Source organism: Aristolochia californica, unplaced genomic scaffold (assembly GCF_029961685.1).
Source record: "Aristolochia californica isolate CCGP_79_NKW_82.1479 unplaced genomic scaffold, dmAriCali1.0.hap1 SCAF_8, whole genome shotgun sequence".
NCBI lineage: Eukaryota > Viridiplantae > Streptophyta > Magnoliopsida > Piperales > Aristolochiaceae > Aristolochia > Aristolochia californica.
In genome coordinates this window covers 2,977,199-2,991,699 of record NW_027182279.1, presented here as the reverse complement: position 1 = coordinate 2,991,699, position 14,501 = coordinate 2,977,199, and the positions used below count along the sequence as shown (strand labels likewise).

The window sequence follows — 14,501 nt, the reverse complement described above, 5'->3', positions numbered from 1 at the left end:
ATAAACAAGACTCCGGACTTTTGTCACCCTATCGTTTCTACAACTACATCGTGTAAACCTTTTTTCAGTTATCTCCCCTTATTCTACTTTTGTCGTTCTATCACTCTGTCGTTGTGAATTCCGTTTCAGTCGAGCTAACATAATCATATGTTAATGAATTGTTCTATTGTGAACCTTGAGTTTCATTTTGTTCCCCTTCCTCAACATACACACACATGCATTGTCCGTTTAATTAAATACTTCTTTTCTTTTTAAATCGGCTATGATGTTTGATTTAGCTCGCTTTAAGTCACTTTTAAACAAAATTATCGCATAAAATATATTAGCAATCATAGATCCGAGAGTTGTGTATGCAAAACTTTTGTGATAAACAAATGCTAGTTTTGGCTCCCTTATCCAACTAGGAATTGTTCGATCGACAATATGAGATTTACGTATAATATTTTAAAAAATAATTGTTTGAGCAAATATAAGTTATTGTTACATCATTAAACACTCGTATAGTTTAACAAATTTTGATTTATTAGTTTTTTTATTTCATAAAATGGATATGAGAAAGAAAAAAACACATACACTTAGATGGACCGTCCTTACCCTTAGGGTCAGTTTGGAACCCTATGGAAAAAAGAAAAATAAAAAGAGAGTTTGACCATTATCATTCCTGAGATAGTTAGTAAAAAGAAGAATTTGATCATTATTTCATTTTTACTAACTATTTTTTAGAATAATAATTATCAATTTTTTTCTAGGGTTTCCAAATAGACCCTTAGAGTTTCCGATCACTAAAACTAAGTAAATAAATGAGTTCATAGTTACGATTTAGTCAGACCTTATTTATCTCATTTAATACGAGCGAACATCATAGATTTTGTAATCTAGCTTACAGTAACTCGTGTATGCAATAATAGGAAAAAAATTAAAACAACAACGAAAAAATAGCCGAAATAAATGTTATCTACATCGAGATGTTGGGATCACAATAATAATCATAATAAAACAAAAGACGCGTTAAAAAACCTAAAAATTTGATGACATCCAATTAATGAACGACAAGATCAGTAGGACCATAAACAATATCATCCCGATGTATTCTTAATGGTTGTTTGATAATTTTTTTTTCCATGATGACCATCTCGGATTTAGATTATAAATGGTTGGAAGAAGACCACAAACCCCTCGATCATATGATATTTGGACTTTCGATGATGACAACAAAATAGCAATGATCTTCGGGATGAAGGCAACCTATCAACAACCATGCGGAAGCGTCGTGAACCCTTGAGTTTCATTTTGTCCCCCCTTCCTCAACATACACACATGCATTGTCCATTTAATTAAATACATTATTTCTTTTTAAATCAGCTATGATGTTTGATTTAGCTCGCTTTAAGTCACTTTTTTAAAAAAATTATCGCATAAAATATATTAGCAATCGTAGATCTGAGAGTTGTTTATGCAAAACTTTTGTGATAAACAAATGCTAGTTTTGGCTCCCTTATCCAACTAGTAATTTCACCATTTAGTGATTATAAGCAAGGAAGTTTGTTTGATTGACAAGATGAGATTTACGTATAATATTTTAAAAAATAATTGTTTGGGCAAATATAAGTTATTGTTACATAATTAAACACTCATATAGTTTAATGATTTATTAGTTTTTTTTATTTCATAAAATGGACATGAGAAAGGAAGAAACACATACACTTAGATGAACCATCCTTACCCTTAGGGTTTGTTTGGAACCCCATGAAAAAAAAAAAAAAAAGTTTGACCATTATCATTCCCGAAATAGTTAGTGAAAAGAATAATTTGATCATTATTTCATTTTTACTAACTATTTTTTGGAATAATAATTATCAAATTTTTTTCTAGGGGTTCCAAACAGACCCTTAGAATTTTCGATCACTAAAACTAAGTAAATAAATGAGTTCATAGTTACGATTTAGTCAGACCTTATTTATCTCATTTAATACGAGCGAACATCATAGATTTTGTAATCTAGCTTACAGTAACTCGTGTATGCAATAATAGGAAAAAAATTAAAACAACAACGAAAAAATAGCCAAAATAAATGTTATCTACATCGAGATGTTGGGATCACAATAATAATCATAATAAAACAAAAGACGCGTTAAAAAACCTAAAAATTTGATGACATCCAATTAATGAACGACAAGATCAGTAGGACCATAAACAATATCATCCCGATGTATTCTTAATTAACTTATGATTATCTTACCAATTTAAGTCAACCAACACTTTGAAACTAAAAGAATTTATGACTAGATGATGTTTTTGTAGACAATTACTTTCATTTATCATGAAAGGATATCCAAAAATTCTATTTTTGGTTTTCTGACTCGGACCGGAATTGGTTCGTACACGGGTTCAGGAAAACGTAAAGCCGGAACGTGGCATTTTCGTAAATCTTTGCGTTCGCTGAGGTTTCTCCTTTCGGCCGTTTTCCATGAGATTGCCTCCGTCGCATTTCTGCTAACGAGCGATGGCTCGTGTACGTTTCCGCCTCGCGCGTGGCCTCCCTTCGTGCCATTGTTTGGCTCTTGCGAACGAGCAGTCTGCGATTTCAATAAATCGCCATTTCCCTCTCCCTCGCTCTTTCCTTAATCGCCCATAGAACGAAGCCCACCCATAATTAGGTTTTCCATTAGGGTTTTGAAGTATTTTCTTCTCTGTTTGCCATGGAACAGGAAGAAGAAGACGTTTTTGAGGTTTCCGGTCTTCAGCGGTCTGAGACGCCGGCAGCTGGGGTTATAGTCCAGGAGTCGAGTGGTCTAGAACAGAGGGAAGGTGCAGGTGACGAGATGCAGGATACCCAGCTCGTTGGTTCTTCGACAGGTTCGGATTCTTCTGAGATGGAAGGAAAAGCTTGGCAAAGGGGGAATTTTGAACCTGTCGCCAATTCTATTTCAATAGGTTCCGGTGAGGAAGTTCGTGATACTGACGGTTCGGAGCTTGACGTTGCTGCTCCCTCAGGCAGTTTGCATGTGGAAGGAGCACTGCATGGAATGGCTTATTCGCAATTTGAAAGCGTTTCGGAGCCTGTTAAGTCTTCTTTATATGGAGAAGAAGTAGGGCAAGTCTGTGAATTGGCTGTATCGATGCCAATCAGTGCTCCGACAGTCGGTTCCTCCCTCCGAAGTGGGGAAGTCCACGATATGGAGGATTCGTTATCAATTGGTGCTTCTCATGCCGTGGATTCTTCTTTCGCGGGAGACGAGGTTTCTGTAGCTGCTTCTACGCCTGGTGGGGCAGTGCTTGAAATGAAGGATTTACAAAAGGGTGCTCCGGAGCCCGTTAGTGCTTATACGCCTGGAGGAGCCGGGAAGGAGTTCGAATTGGATGATTTGCGATCTATAAGTGTTCATCCGGCCGACGGTTTCTCTCCCAGAGGAGGGCAATTGCATGAAACGGAGGATTTGCTATCAATCCGTGATTCTCCAGTTGTTGCTTCTTTTCTTGCTGGAGGCGAAGTCCGTGTCGTATCAGATTCACAAGCCATTGGTGCCTCCGAACCGATTGGTTCTGATAGTCATGTAGATGAGCTCGATGCAGTAGAGAAACCGCAATGTGCTGGTTCTTCCCAACTCGTCGATTCTTCAGTGGCTGGAGTTGAAGTTCGTGAAGTGGAGGGGTCTCAAATGCAGGGTTCTCAAATTATTAGCGCTTCTAAGAACGTTGGTTCTCCCTTAGCTGGAGATGAAGCATGCGAAATGGGAATTTCTCCAGATGGGACTTCGGGGTACATTGCTTCTCCCACGGCTGGAACTGAAGTTTGTGAATTTGAGGACTCTCAATTCATCGCTGCCTCTGAGTCTGCTGCTTCTCCTAACGCTGGTCGCGAAGTTCATGTAACGGGGGGTTCAAAGTTCATCGGTGCTTCTCAGCCGATCAGTTCTCCCTTATCTGGAGATGAAGTTCGTGAAGATCGTGAAGATTATGAAGATGCTGTGGAGACCCATGCTTCTTCTATGAATGAAGATAAAGTTGTTGAAGTGGGGGGTTCTCCATCTGTTGGCGTTTCTCAAGCATTTACTTCTCCTAGACGTGATTTTCTCGAAACGGAGGATACAGAACTTGCTGGTTCTGCTCCAGCCTTCTGTTCTCCCGTAGCTGCAGATAAAGGCCATGAAATGGAAGATGCACAGCTTACGGGTCTGCCCCAGTCTGTTTGCTTTCCTCCTTCCGGAAAGGAAATTCATGAAAAGGAGGATTCACGTTTAATTGATGCCCCTCCTTCCACCAGTTCTCCTCCAGATGGAAATGAAATTCATAAAATGGAAGAAGCAGAGTTCTGTATCTCTCCTCCTGCTGCCGGTTCTCCTTTGGCTGTTCTGATGGATGAGAAGGATGCGCAGGAGGAGGCAGAGGATGGGGAAGAAGGCCTTGCCGAGTCAAAAAGAGAGAAACGAAAGCGGGGCCGACCTTCAAGGGTTCAACCGAGGGCCTCAACAAGAAGGAAGGAAGAAGAGGATGTATGCTTTATTTGTTTTGATGGAGGGAACCTCGTTCTCTGTGATCGCAGGTCAGTTTTTATTGTGAATTGCTTCTTGCTTCAAGCTGTATCTACTTTTCGTTTGCTAATGTTTTGGCTGTCATCGGATGGTTAGGGGTTGTCCAAAGGCTTATCACCCTTCATGTGTCAATCGTGATGAGGCATTCTTCCGATCCAAGGGAAAATGGAACTGCGGTATGTTTTGTTATCGTCTTATCTAGCATTTTTCTGCTTCTTGTTCTATGTCTTTAGCTCTGGTGCTGTTTATATTGTTTTTCATTCTTATGTGAATGCTGTAGCTGAGGGAATATGGTTTATGGACAAATTTGATTGGTATTATGGCTCTATTTCCTTTTCATATAGGCTTTAGTTTTGATAGTTGGATGATCTCTGGTTCCTTTAGTTAGTGTTGGTTTCCATTGACCATTACATCACTTTCTGTCTCATTCTCCCTGTTGACTGTTTTGTGACTCTGTAACATCTGGTTCTTAGTACCTATCTTCTCTAACTTCTCGTATGATTGTTATGAGTTTGTTTATCTGTTGTTCGATGGTCTATCTTTTACCATGAAAGGTTGGGAGAACATTATTGAAGCAAGAGAGATAGTTTAGCTGGTTGCTAGTGTCATTTGCTATCATATGAGTGCCAGTGTGCCCATTGTTTCCTGACATCCACATGTTCGTGTGCTCTGAAGTGGCATCACAATTTTAGGTGGTGTTTTAATTGGGTGACACATTCATTATTCTTGAACGAGACCTGCAGACAATGAGAAAAAAAGATGGAAATTAATTTAGGAACTTTAACATGCTTGACATGGCACGATATTTTGTTTGTTTGGGTGCTTATACCTCAAGTAGTGTTTGATTGCTCGAGGATTTCCATATTTGCTTCCAATTTGTAGAGCAGTATATAGGACAATTCGGCTACATCTCATGTTTTGGACAAAATGTAAAGATTGAGCAGGTGGTCTTACCTTGAGACCTTTGAAACCATAATGGTCATTAGTCATTCTATGATTCAAAAAGAAAAGTTGTTCGTACTTTTGCTAGGCCTATCAACATTAGTTTATTATGCATTTGCTTGTAGTTATATTCAAGGACAACCGTCACCAGAATGTAATGCTGTTTGTGTGACTTGAGTGACTGCAGTATATGAAGACATTGTATTAGTTCATGATGCAGGAATCTTAATTTAGTTGTGTGAAGGATTTTCTATTTCTTATTCTATGCTTCACCTAAATTTGTCAAAAAGTAGGAAGAGAAATTCACCCCCATGATATAGTTTTGCACAGAGGCAGGAGAGATCACTCCTGGAGTTTTTGGCATGTATGGAGGCAAGAGAGATCAATCCTGATGTTTTTCACAGGTTGAAAACGGAATGAATCTAGTATTTTTCAGATATCTGACCACACAAAATATCAGGGAGATGCACCAATTTAAGTGACTAATATATTAAAGGGATGGTGGAAATACAGTATTAGGCGTAAGGTGACTCCATTTATCTAGTGGGTTGCCACTTATTAACATAATAAAAATGAGAGGAAAAAATTTCTGATAAAGAAAATAAAGTGAGAGGTATACAAAGCTGGCAGCATGTTATAGCGGCAAGGAGACATGATGAAATGAAAGTTGAATTTTGGTTGAGATTATTACAACTTTTATCCTTCACATAAATTTTTTGGACGTGGGAGCGTAATGAACTGCACCACCCCCCCCCCCCCCCCCACCCCCCGACGACAATGAAAGTGCCAAGTTTCAAAGAGATGCAACTTTCAGTTTAAATTAATTGCCAAGAATTGGGTAAAAATTTTCATTTAACTACTAAACGTGGGTTTGAAGATAAATAAAAATAAATAAATTATATATATATATATATTTATTTGAGAAGGTGAAAGATTTTAAAATACAGTGATTGTGCTCTTGTTACCTTTAGACTCAGATCCTAGGAATTCTCTCTAATGTTTTTTAGTTTTTTTTAATAACTAACTTTGTTAAGGCAACTTTAGCATAGAGTGCTTATCAGACAATAAGCTTGAAATCTGGTTCTGGTTTGGAAATAGTTCATAGGAATGTCTCCTTTTAGAATTCATAGAAGTTTGAAACTTGCATTAGGGAAAAAGCTAACCTTTAATGACCTATCACTCTGTACATTGAAATAAAAAGAGCTATCACTCTTCAAAGTAGGCCTCTTGTACTGTTGTTTATGCGAACGAAAGGTTTCTGTGGAATATTATTGTAGGTTTCTTTGACAAAAGGTCTTGGCAACAAAGTCTTTAAAACGTGTTGTTTGCCTTAGGCTATGTTGATACAGTCGGCCTCCTTGGGGGAGGTAGAACATTGGAACTTCTGGTTGATGCATGTCCAGAAGGTGAAAGATGTGGTTGCTCTGAACTTTATGTTATTCTATAAGTAGAGTGAAGATCATACTCTTTTTTCAGAGTTGAGAGCACCATCCTTTTCACTGCTCTAAATGCTTAATTTTGGGTTACTTGAATTAGTAGATTTCCTGAAGGTTGGGGAATTTCATTTTTAGAAACCATTGTGACGTGACTATTAAATATTCTTTGTACTGGATTATGAAAACTCTGGACTAGAGAGGGTGGTTGAGATTCTTGTACAAAATTTCATGGTTGACTAAGGGGTTTTGTTTGATCCTTATCTAGTCAAGGAGATCAAGCTTAGAAGCTCAGTTACTTCTGGATGGTCTGTTGCATGGATGACATCCTTTACTTTTTTGGTGCTTGCCATGGGTGCTAACAGTGTGTAGCGTTCGTTTTTCTATCCTTTATGTAGGAGTTTTTTTTTATGAGCTTTTGATCACTTAGTGAATGAGCTTCTCTAGTAGCTTGTTTTGTTTTCTTGTTGTTTATGTATTTTGTTTCTTTTATTTGTCTGTTTTTTTCGTAGTCCTAACTTTATATGTGAAAATTGGCTGATTCATGAAATTCTATGTGTTATGTCTGTGATGCTTTTCAGGTTGGCATATATGTAGTAGCTGTGAAAAGGCTGCACACTACATGTGTTATACTTGTACATTTTCATTGTGCAAGGGGTGTATCAAGGAGGCTGGTTTTTTTTGTGTACGAGGAAATAAAGGATTTTGTGAAACTTGTATGAGAACCGTAATGCTGATTGAAAGAAATGAGCAGGAAAATAAGGAGATGGTATGTGATATCAGCTTGCCCTCCTCTGGTTGTATTACTTTTTATGAGGATATTATTTAGGATGTCGTATCATTTCTGTATGCTATATTTTTGGTGATTGAAGCTATTTCTGAAATTCCTTTATATTTCTCCTGGACCATTCTATGGTCTGTGAAGTTTTGGGTTGATTGTAGATCAGAAAGATTGTTGCTTATCTTGTCTAGTTTCAATGTTCGAATTTGCGGTCTATCTAGAGCTTGAGTTTTATTGGTTTATGTGCATGCAGGGTGTTGTTAATTTTGATGACAGAAACAGCTGGGAGTATTTATTCAAGGAATATTGGTTAGATCTGAAAGGAAAACTATCATTGACATTAGAAGAGCTTTCTAGAGCAAAAGCTCCTTTAAAATCATCTGGTGTTTCAGCTCGTAATGATAATTCCTCTGATGAGCTTTATGATGCTAAGAATGACCGTGGTTCCAGCTCTGATAGCGCATCTGGACAAGGTGAGGGCAATAAGACTTCAAAAAAGAAGGCAAAGAAACGGTCTCGGTCGACCCCAGCTGACAAGAGTCTTACTAGTGCACCAAAAGTTGTTGAAGTGGACCAATTTTCTCTCCCTGAGGACAGTCAGTGGGCTTCAAAAGAGCTTTTGGAGTTCGTCTCACACATGAAAAATGGAGATACATCAATCCTGTCTCAGTACGATGTTCAAGCTCTTTTGCTGGAGTACATCAAACAAAACAAACTTCGTGATCCACGTCGGAAAAGTCAAATAATATGTGACTCGAGGCTTATGAATCTCTTTGGGAAAGCTCGTGTTGGACATTTTGAAATGCTGAAACTTCTTGAATCACACTTTCTTATAAAGGAGGTTCCTTCTGAGACAGATGCTGGTCAGGATGGTATCACTGATACTGAGGCTATTGTGATGGAGACTGATGGTACTATTGATGGCACAAGGATGGACAAGAGAAGGAGAAAGGGGAAAAGGGTGGAAGAGAGGATGCCACAAAATAATCTTGATGATTATGCAGCTATTGATGTTCATAATATTAACCTTATTTACTTGAGACGCAATCTGATGGAAGATTTGCTTGAAGATATGGAGACATTCCAAGAGAAGGTTGTTGGTGCTTTTGTGAGAATAAGAATATCTGGCACTGGCCAAAAGCAAGATATGTATAGGCTTGTCCAAGTTGTAGGTAAAAACATGTTATCCCATAAGTGTTTAAGAGTTTCTGCTATTGATGTATTGGGCTGTGTCATATTCATAGAAACTGGGATTTTGCTTTCAGGCATTGGAAAGGCTGCTGAAGCATATAAAACCGGCAAAAGGACCACAGATGTCACCCTTGAGATACTTAATTTGAATAAGACAGAGATAATATCTATTGATACAATTTCGAATCAGGAGTTCTCCGAGGTGATTGAACACCATCGTTTTAACACAATTTTTTTCCTTTTTATAATGTTTGATCTATTACAGTTCCCATGAAAAATGTGTGGCATGTAGGAGATTTTCCTTTAAAAGGTTTTCCTAGTAACTTGAATATATTTCTTATCTCACGTCAGGCTCCAACTTTCACAATATTCTAGAAGAGGTCTAAAGTGGCCTTGAATAACAACAGCTTAGAGTATAGGGGATAGTTACCCTAACAGAAGTTGTGGTTCCATTAACCTGGCAATTGAGAAGGGTAAAATTATTATTTATGTAATAAGCTTCTGATTCTGTATGGATGACGGGTATGCCGTTTAACTGAAACAGAAACAGGAAAAAATCCTTTTCAATATGACCTGTTGATGTATTTTGATTTTCCTACACAACCCCTCATGTGATGAATCCTGAAGGGAGAGGCTTAAGCAGGTGTAAAGGTGTTGTTTTTGTTACCTTTGACATCTCTCTTTCTCTCTCTTCCTCTCTCTTCCTAGGGCTAGCGTAGAAAAGGATCTTGTGTTTCTTCTTCTTCTTCTTCTTTTCCTTCAAAGCCTTGTCCCATTAAGTATGGCTTAGCAACATGTCTTTCTTCTTTTCTGTTCTATTATTTTCTAATTTTTATATTGAAAATTGTGACAAAGTTATTTTTCATGCTTCAACTCACCTGAGACTATCTTCCTCATTTACAGAGGCCTGAGACTGTAGTTAAATGTTAATAGTTGGAATTAATTATGGTTGAAAAATGAGCTGTTATTTGATCAAGAAAGTAAAAACCTAGTCCTCTTGTTGGAAAAATTACAATTTACATCCTGTTCTTATGTAATTTAAAACTGGGAGATCTAATTTGTGAAAAAAAGCTTAATTCTATAAATCTTCACATGTTTGATGATATTACTGCACTTCTAATGGTATTGCCTTTCTTAGTTGTTAGTACTTTCATGTCTCTGTTGTGACTTTTAATTTGGTTTCAGGAAGAGTGTAAGAGGTTACGACAATGCATAAAATGTGGATTTATTAATCGACTTTCTGTGGTAATCTTTGTTCCTCAAACTTATTTTCCTCAGATTTCCTTCTATCTATTTTCTTTACTCCTTACAATTGACTACTTCAATAGGGAGAGGTTCAAGTGAAAGCCAGGGCCCTTCAGACTATTAGAGTAAATGATGTGAGTAACATTCGTGGTCCCTGTTTTTTCAATTGTTTATTTTCAAGGTTTTCATTTTTATTTTTAATTTTAATTTATTTTCATTCTGTTGGTAACAAAACATACACACCTGTGCACATAAGGCACCTCTATCACTGGGTGACTTGAGCCAAGGCTATTTTCAGAAGCATCCATGTGGACATTTGCTTTCCCATTTCTCTATCACTTGGTTCTCCACTTCCCAACCAGTTTATTAACTTCTAAAATACTGGTTTGGAAAATGTTATCCACCATTTCCTGGTTTGGATGTCTTTTCTCTTCCTAGTTTAGTGTAATCTAGTATTTTTCACCAACGTGCCCTCTGTTGTAGCATGGTATGTCTTTAGCTCTGGCTTCTTTCAATAAATTTCCACCATTCACTATTTGTAAGAACAAAAGACTTCCACCATTACCAAAGGAAGGACTAAACAAAAGAATGCATTTCGTATATTATTTCTCCCCTTAATTAAATTCTCACAAAATATTTTTTTAAACCTCGACCATGTAGGACTACTAAGGTTTATTTTCACACATTCTTCTTGAATATCTGTAGTTTTGACTCTAATTCTTGGTTGCAGTGGTTGGAGACGGAGATTCTACGGCTCAGTCATCTTCGTGATCGAGCGAGTGAAAAAGGGCGTAGAAAAGAATATCCTTTGATAAATTTTAGTAGGATTAAGATTTAAAAAACCCTAGGAGCTAATTTTTTTCAAAAAAGAAATAGCTATCTTACTACTAATATTAATGATAAGGAATTGCATAAAGATAGGGTTCTTTTCTGACTTCACTGTCATAGTTGTAATGTCTGTTTTGTAGATACTTCTCACATATGCCTTTGATTCATACTCATGAGTTTTTGAATTTTTTTTCTCTGTGGGAAAAAAACAAAAGATACTTCTGATACATACTGTCTATGCCCAGAAGAGTTATTTGGAATGTGAAAAAATACTGGAAAATAGAACCTTAGTTGTCCTTCACCTTCCTCAACGCTTAGGGAATGTGTAGAAAAGCTTCAAGTCCTGAAGAGCGCTGAGGAGCGAGCTCGTAGACTACAGGAACTTTCTGAAGTACATGCTGATCCAAACATGGATCCAAGCCATGAATCTGATGAAGAAGAGGTAGATGCAGAAGATAAAAGACGTGGTACTTGTGCCTTTCTCATCCTCTGCTCAGATGTCGGTGTTTTTCTGGCAATTTATCATATAATAATGTAACTGTTGCACTTCTTGCAGACAACTTCAGGGCAAGAGATTCTGGATATGGTCGAAAGGGTAAAACTGTGAGTAGTTGGGAACAAAGCAGAAATACAACTATCAAAGGAGCTAGCTGGGATAGGGCAGATCCTTCTGCTTTTGCTGGTGAGGGAATTAAGGAAACCTCTTGGAATGATGGAGCAGTTGGATCCAATGCCAACAATTGGGACACCCCAAAGAAAGATGCTTCAGTCACTGCCCAGCCTGTTGTAAAATCTGCACCTGTACCTTCAAACTCTACAGCAATAGTAACTTCAAACATAAATGAAGCAGAAAAAATGTGGCACTATGAAGATCCATCTCGGAAAATTCAGGGACCCTTCTCAATAACCCAATTGCGCAAGTGGAATACAACTGGATACTTTCCTGCTGACTTGAAAATCTGGAGAACATCTGAGAGTCAAGATGACTCGATATTGTTGACTGATGCACTGGCTGGGAAGTTTCAAAAAGACCTGCCTGAGTGGGAACCGCCGAAGGCTTTTTATAGTGGTACTGCTGTTCCTGATAATACGGATTATAACCAGCAAGGTGGTTGGGCTGGGAATCAGCCATACAGCTTAGCTGCACCTAAGGTGGAAGTGAAGAGTGGATGGGCTGGCAATCCTTCTCAAGGCTGCGACATGTCGAAAGTGCCCTCTAACAATGGTTGGTCGAGCCAGTCTCAAGGCCATACAAATTCCACACCCACATATAGAGGAGGGGAGGATAGGATGGGATTTGATGCAGCTAGATGGAGTTCGGGGCAGAATCATGGAAATTCATGGAATACTGATCAATCAGCTGGGTTTCAATCTAATAATAATTCAGGTCCTTCAGGTCAACCGCAAGCAACGTCCGTCAGAACTGAAGTTTGGAGCCCAAATCAGACTACTCGAAATGAATTTTCGGGTCCGCCAACCCTTACCCCAAGCCTGAGCAGTGGAGGGTGGACGGGAGTTCAAACAACAAACCCAGCATGGGGTACCACAGGCGTCATTGTACCTCTACCCCAACAGGTATCTTCAGCACCTGTTTCTAACAGAATCGGTGGTGGATGGGGCCACCCAGCTCCACTAATGATGCCTGGAGGAGGAAATGAGTCCTTCAATCCTCCTACTCCAACTCCTAAGTCTAGCAGTGGGGATTGGGGTAATTCTCCAAATCCAGGAAGCGGTGGATCTCAGCAACCTCCGGTCATGTTGAAAGAACCTACAAAAGCAATTACTAATTGGGGCCAATGGCCCTTTAATTCAGACGTCTCTGATTCTGCCCAAGTCTCTAATCGTTTAACTCATTCATCTGTTTCTCCAACACATGGTAGGAGCCAGAGTGCTGTTGTTTTTCTTCCCGGCCAACCTATTGATGACTTGGCTGCCAAAGCCCCAGAACAAGTTCCATCTGAGAGAAGTGATGGTCATGCTATTATAGCTTCTGGAAGTGCGATACCCATACCTCAAGTGGTTCACGCTTCAAGTGAGCCTCCAAGTGGGAAGGGTCCAATTCCATTACCAACAGAAGAAACTCTTCAGTTCAGCTCACAAAACCAGGTTACTTTACCAGGTTCTCATGGGAGTCGGTCAGCAACTCATGTAGTGGGACCAACTACAGGACAAAGACTTGAGCAAACTGATTCGAGCCAGCAATCTGCAACTGCTGGATGGGGACTTGGCCAATCACAGAGGCCAGATATGGTTGTCGAATCTGCAGGTACTCATAACTTGACAGGCCCTCCTAATGTAAATGGTGATAAATGGTCAGCATCACCAACTGAGCCAAAAGTGAAGCCCTCAAGATGGGGCCCTGCTTTAAACGATGCTGGAGTCCACAGCCAAAACACTTCCACTGCTAATTGGCAGTCGTCATCTACCAATCCAGCCACCGGGTGGGGCTCCACACCAGAAAATTCTAGCAAGGTTTGGGGTCCACCAGGCCCAGAAGGCAACAATTTAAACCCAGGCTCCGGAGCTCCAACACCAGGAAATGCAAATGCAGGGTGGGGAGTAGCAGCACAAGGAAATGCCAATGGCAGCTGGGGTACGCCAGAGACTCAAAATGTGAACCCAAGCTGGGGAGCTGCTCCACAAGGAAACACAAATACTGCATGGATTCCACCAGCTGGACAAGGAAACCCTACCACTGGCTTGGGAGCTACATCTCAGGGGAATACCAATACAGGCTGGGGTACACCAGGAGGCCCTGGTTCATGGGGTGGTAAATATAATCATAATGGAGAAAGGTTTTCTGGCCATGGGGATCGAGGTTTTCAAGGTGGTAATGATTCAGGGCAGGGTGGTGCGAGGCAACCTTGGAGCAGGCCATCCTTAGGTGGAGGCCGTGGTCCGACTGGACCAACAAATAGAGGGCCGAGAGTGTGCAAGTTCCATGAGAATGGACACTGCAAAAAGGGAGCTGCTTGTGACTATCTCCATACTTGAAAGTAAGTTGGAGGTAAAGTAAGGGAAATAGGGGTTAACAGTTTTTAGATCCTGTACAGGCATTTTTCCAGTGGGATTTTTGGCTTAATAGGGATGCTTAAGCTTTATTTTGATGTAATGTAAAGCTTGTGCCGTTCAGATTATAATGCCCACTCACCACCTTTTCATTCACTAGTGTTCCTTTTCTTCTTCTGGGTTCATATTCCATCCTTCTTTAGCAAGCTTTGATGGTGAGTGTCGACTTACATTCCCTGTACCAGTTGACTTGCTGCGTTCATGTACATTGCCGGTGAAGATGAAGTCTGTGTTCTGCTCTCTTGTTTTGTGGCTATAATGTGTTTTTGTTTATTGAGGTGGATCTTAATGATTTTCAAAAACATGTATCAGGCCTGTTAGTCCGGTCTGACTATAAATTGGATCGGAGGGAAGATTCAAACTGGAGACCAGTTTTCCGAATTATTATTAGATTATATTAAATTTTTTGCATGAAAGTATCATACCTGTTTAACAAAAGATGACGGGAATGTAGAAGAGAAGGATTGATTTGCGATGCCT

The 14,501-nt window shown here is 39.3% G+C and overlaps 1 protein-coding gene across 2 annotated transcripts; it reads left to right on the top strand.

The window, feature by feature from the left end:
* The first annotated feature begins 2,542 nt into the window (after nt 1-2,542).
* On the top strand, nt 2,543-14,117 carry LOC137938174 (zinc finger CCCH domain-containing protein 19-like). 2 transcript variants are annotated; one of them, XM_068783160.1, is made up of 11 exons: nt 2,543-4,543; nt 4,629-4,708; nt 7,489-7,676; nt 7,942-8,860; nt 8,954-9,081; nt 10,065-10,124; nt 10,208-10,258; nt 10,855-10,925; nt 11,265-11,419; nt 11,509-12,527; nt 12,833-12,972. In XM_068783160.1, exons 1-11 carry the CDS (start codon nt 2,700-2,702, stop codon nt 12,872-12,874), a joined length of 4,557 nt encoding a protein of 1,518 aa, XP_068639261.1. In that variant the 5' UTR covers nt 2,543-2,699; the 3' UTR covers nt 12,875-12,972. The 2 variants fall into 2 exon arrangements, with proteins under 2 accessions (XP_068639261.1, XP_068639260.1); XM_068783159.1 differs by having other exon boundaries at nt 11,509-14,117.
* Nucleotides 14,118-14,501: the final 384 nt, after the last annotated feature.

Coding starts and splice junctions, on each gene's coding strand:
- LOC137938174 (XM_068783159.1), top strand. CDS start 2,700: ATGGAACAGGAAGAAGAAGACGTTTTTGAGGTTTCCGGTCTTCAGCGG. Junction 10,259..10,854: donor AGACTATTAGAGTAAATGAT/GTGAGTAACATT, acceptor TCTTGGTTGCAG/TGGTTGGAGACGGAGATTCT. Junction 10,926..11,264: donor GAAAAAGGGCGTAGAAAAGA/ATATCCTTTGAT, acceptor ACCTTCCTCAAC/GCTTAGGGAATGTGTAGAAA.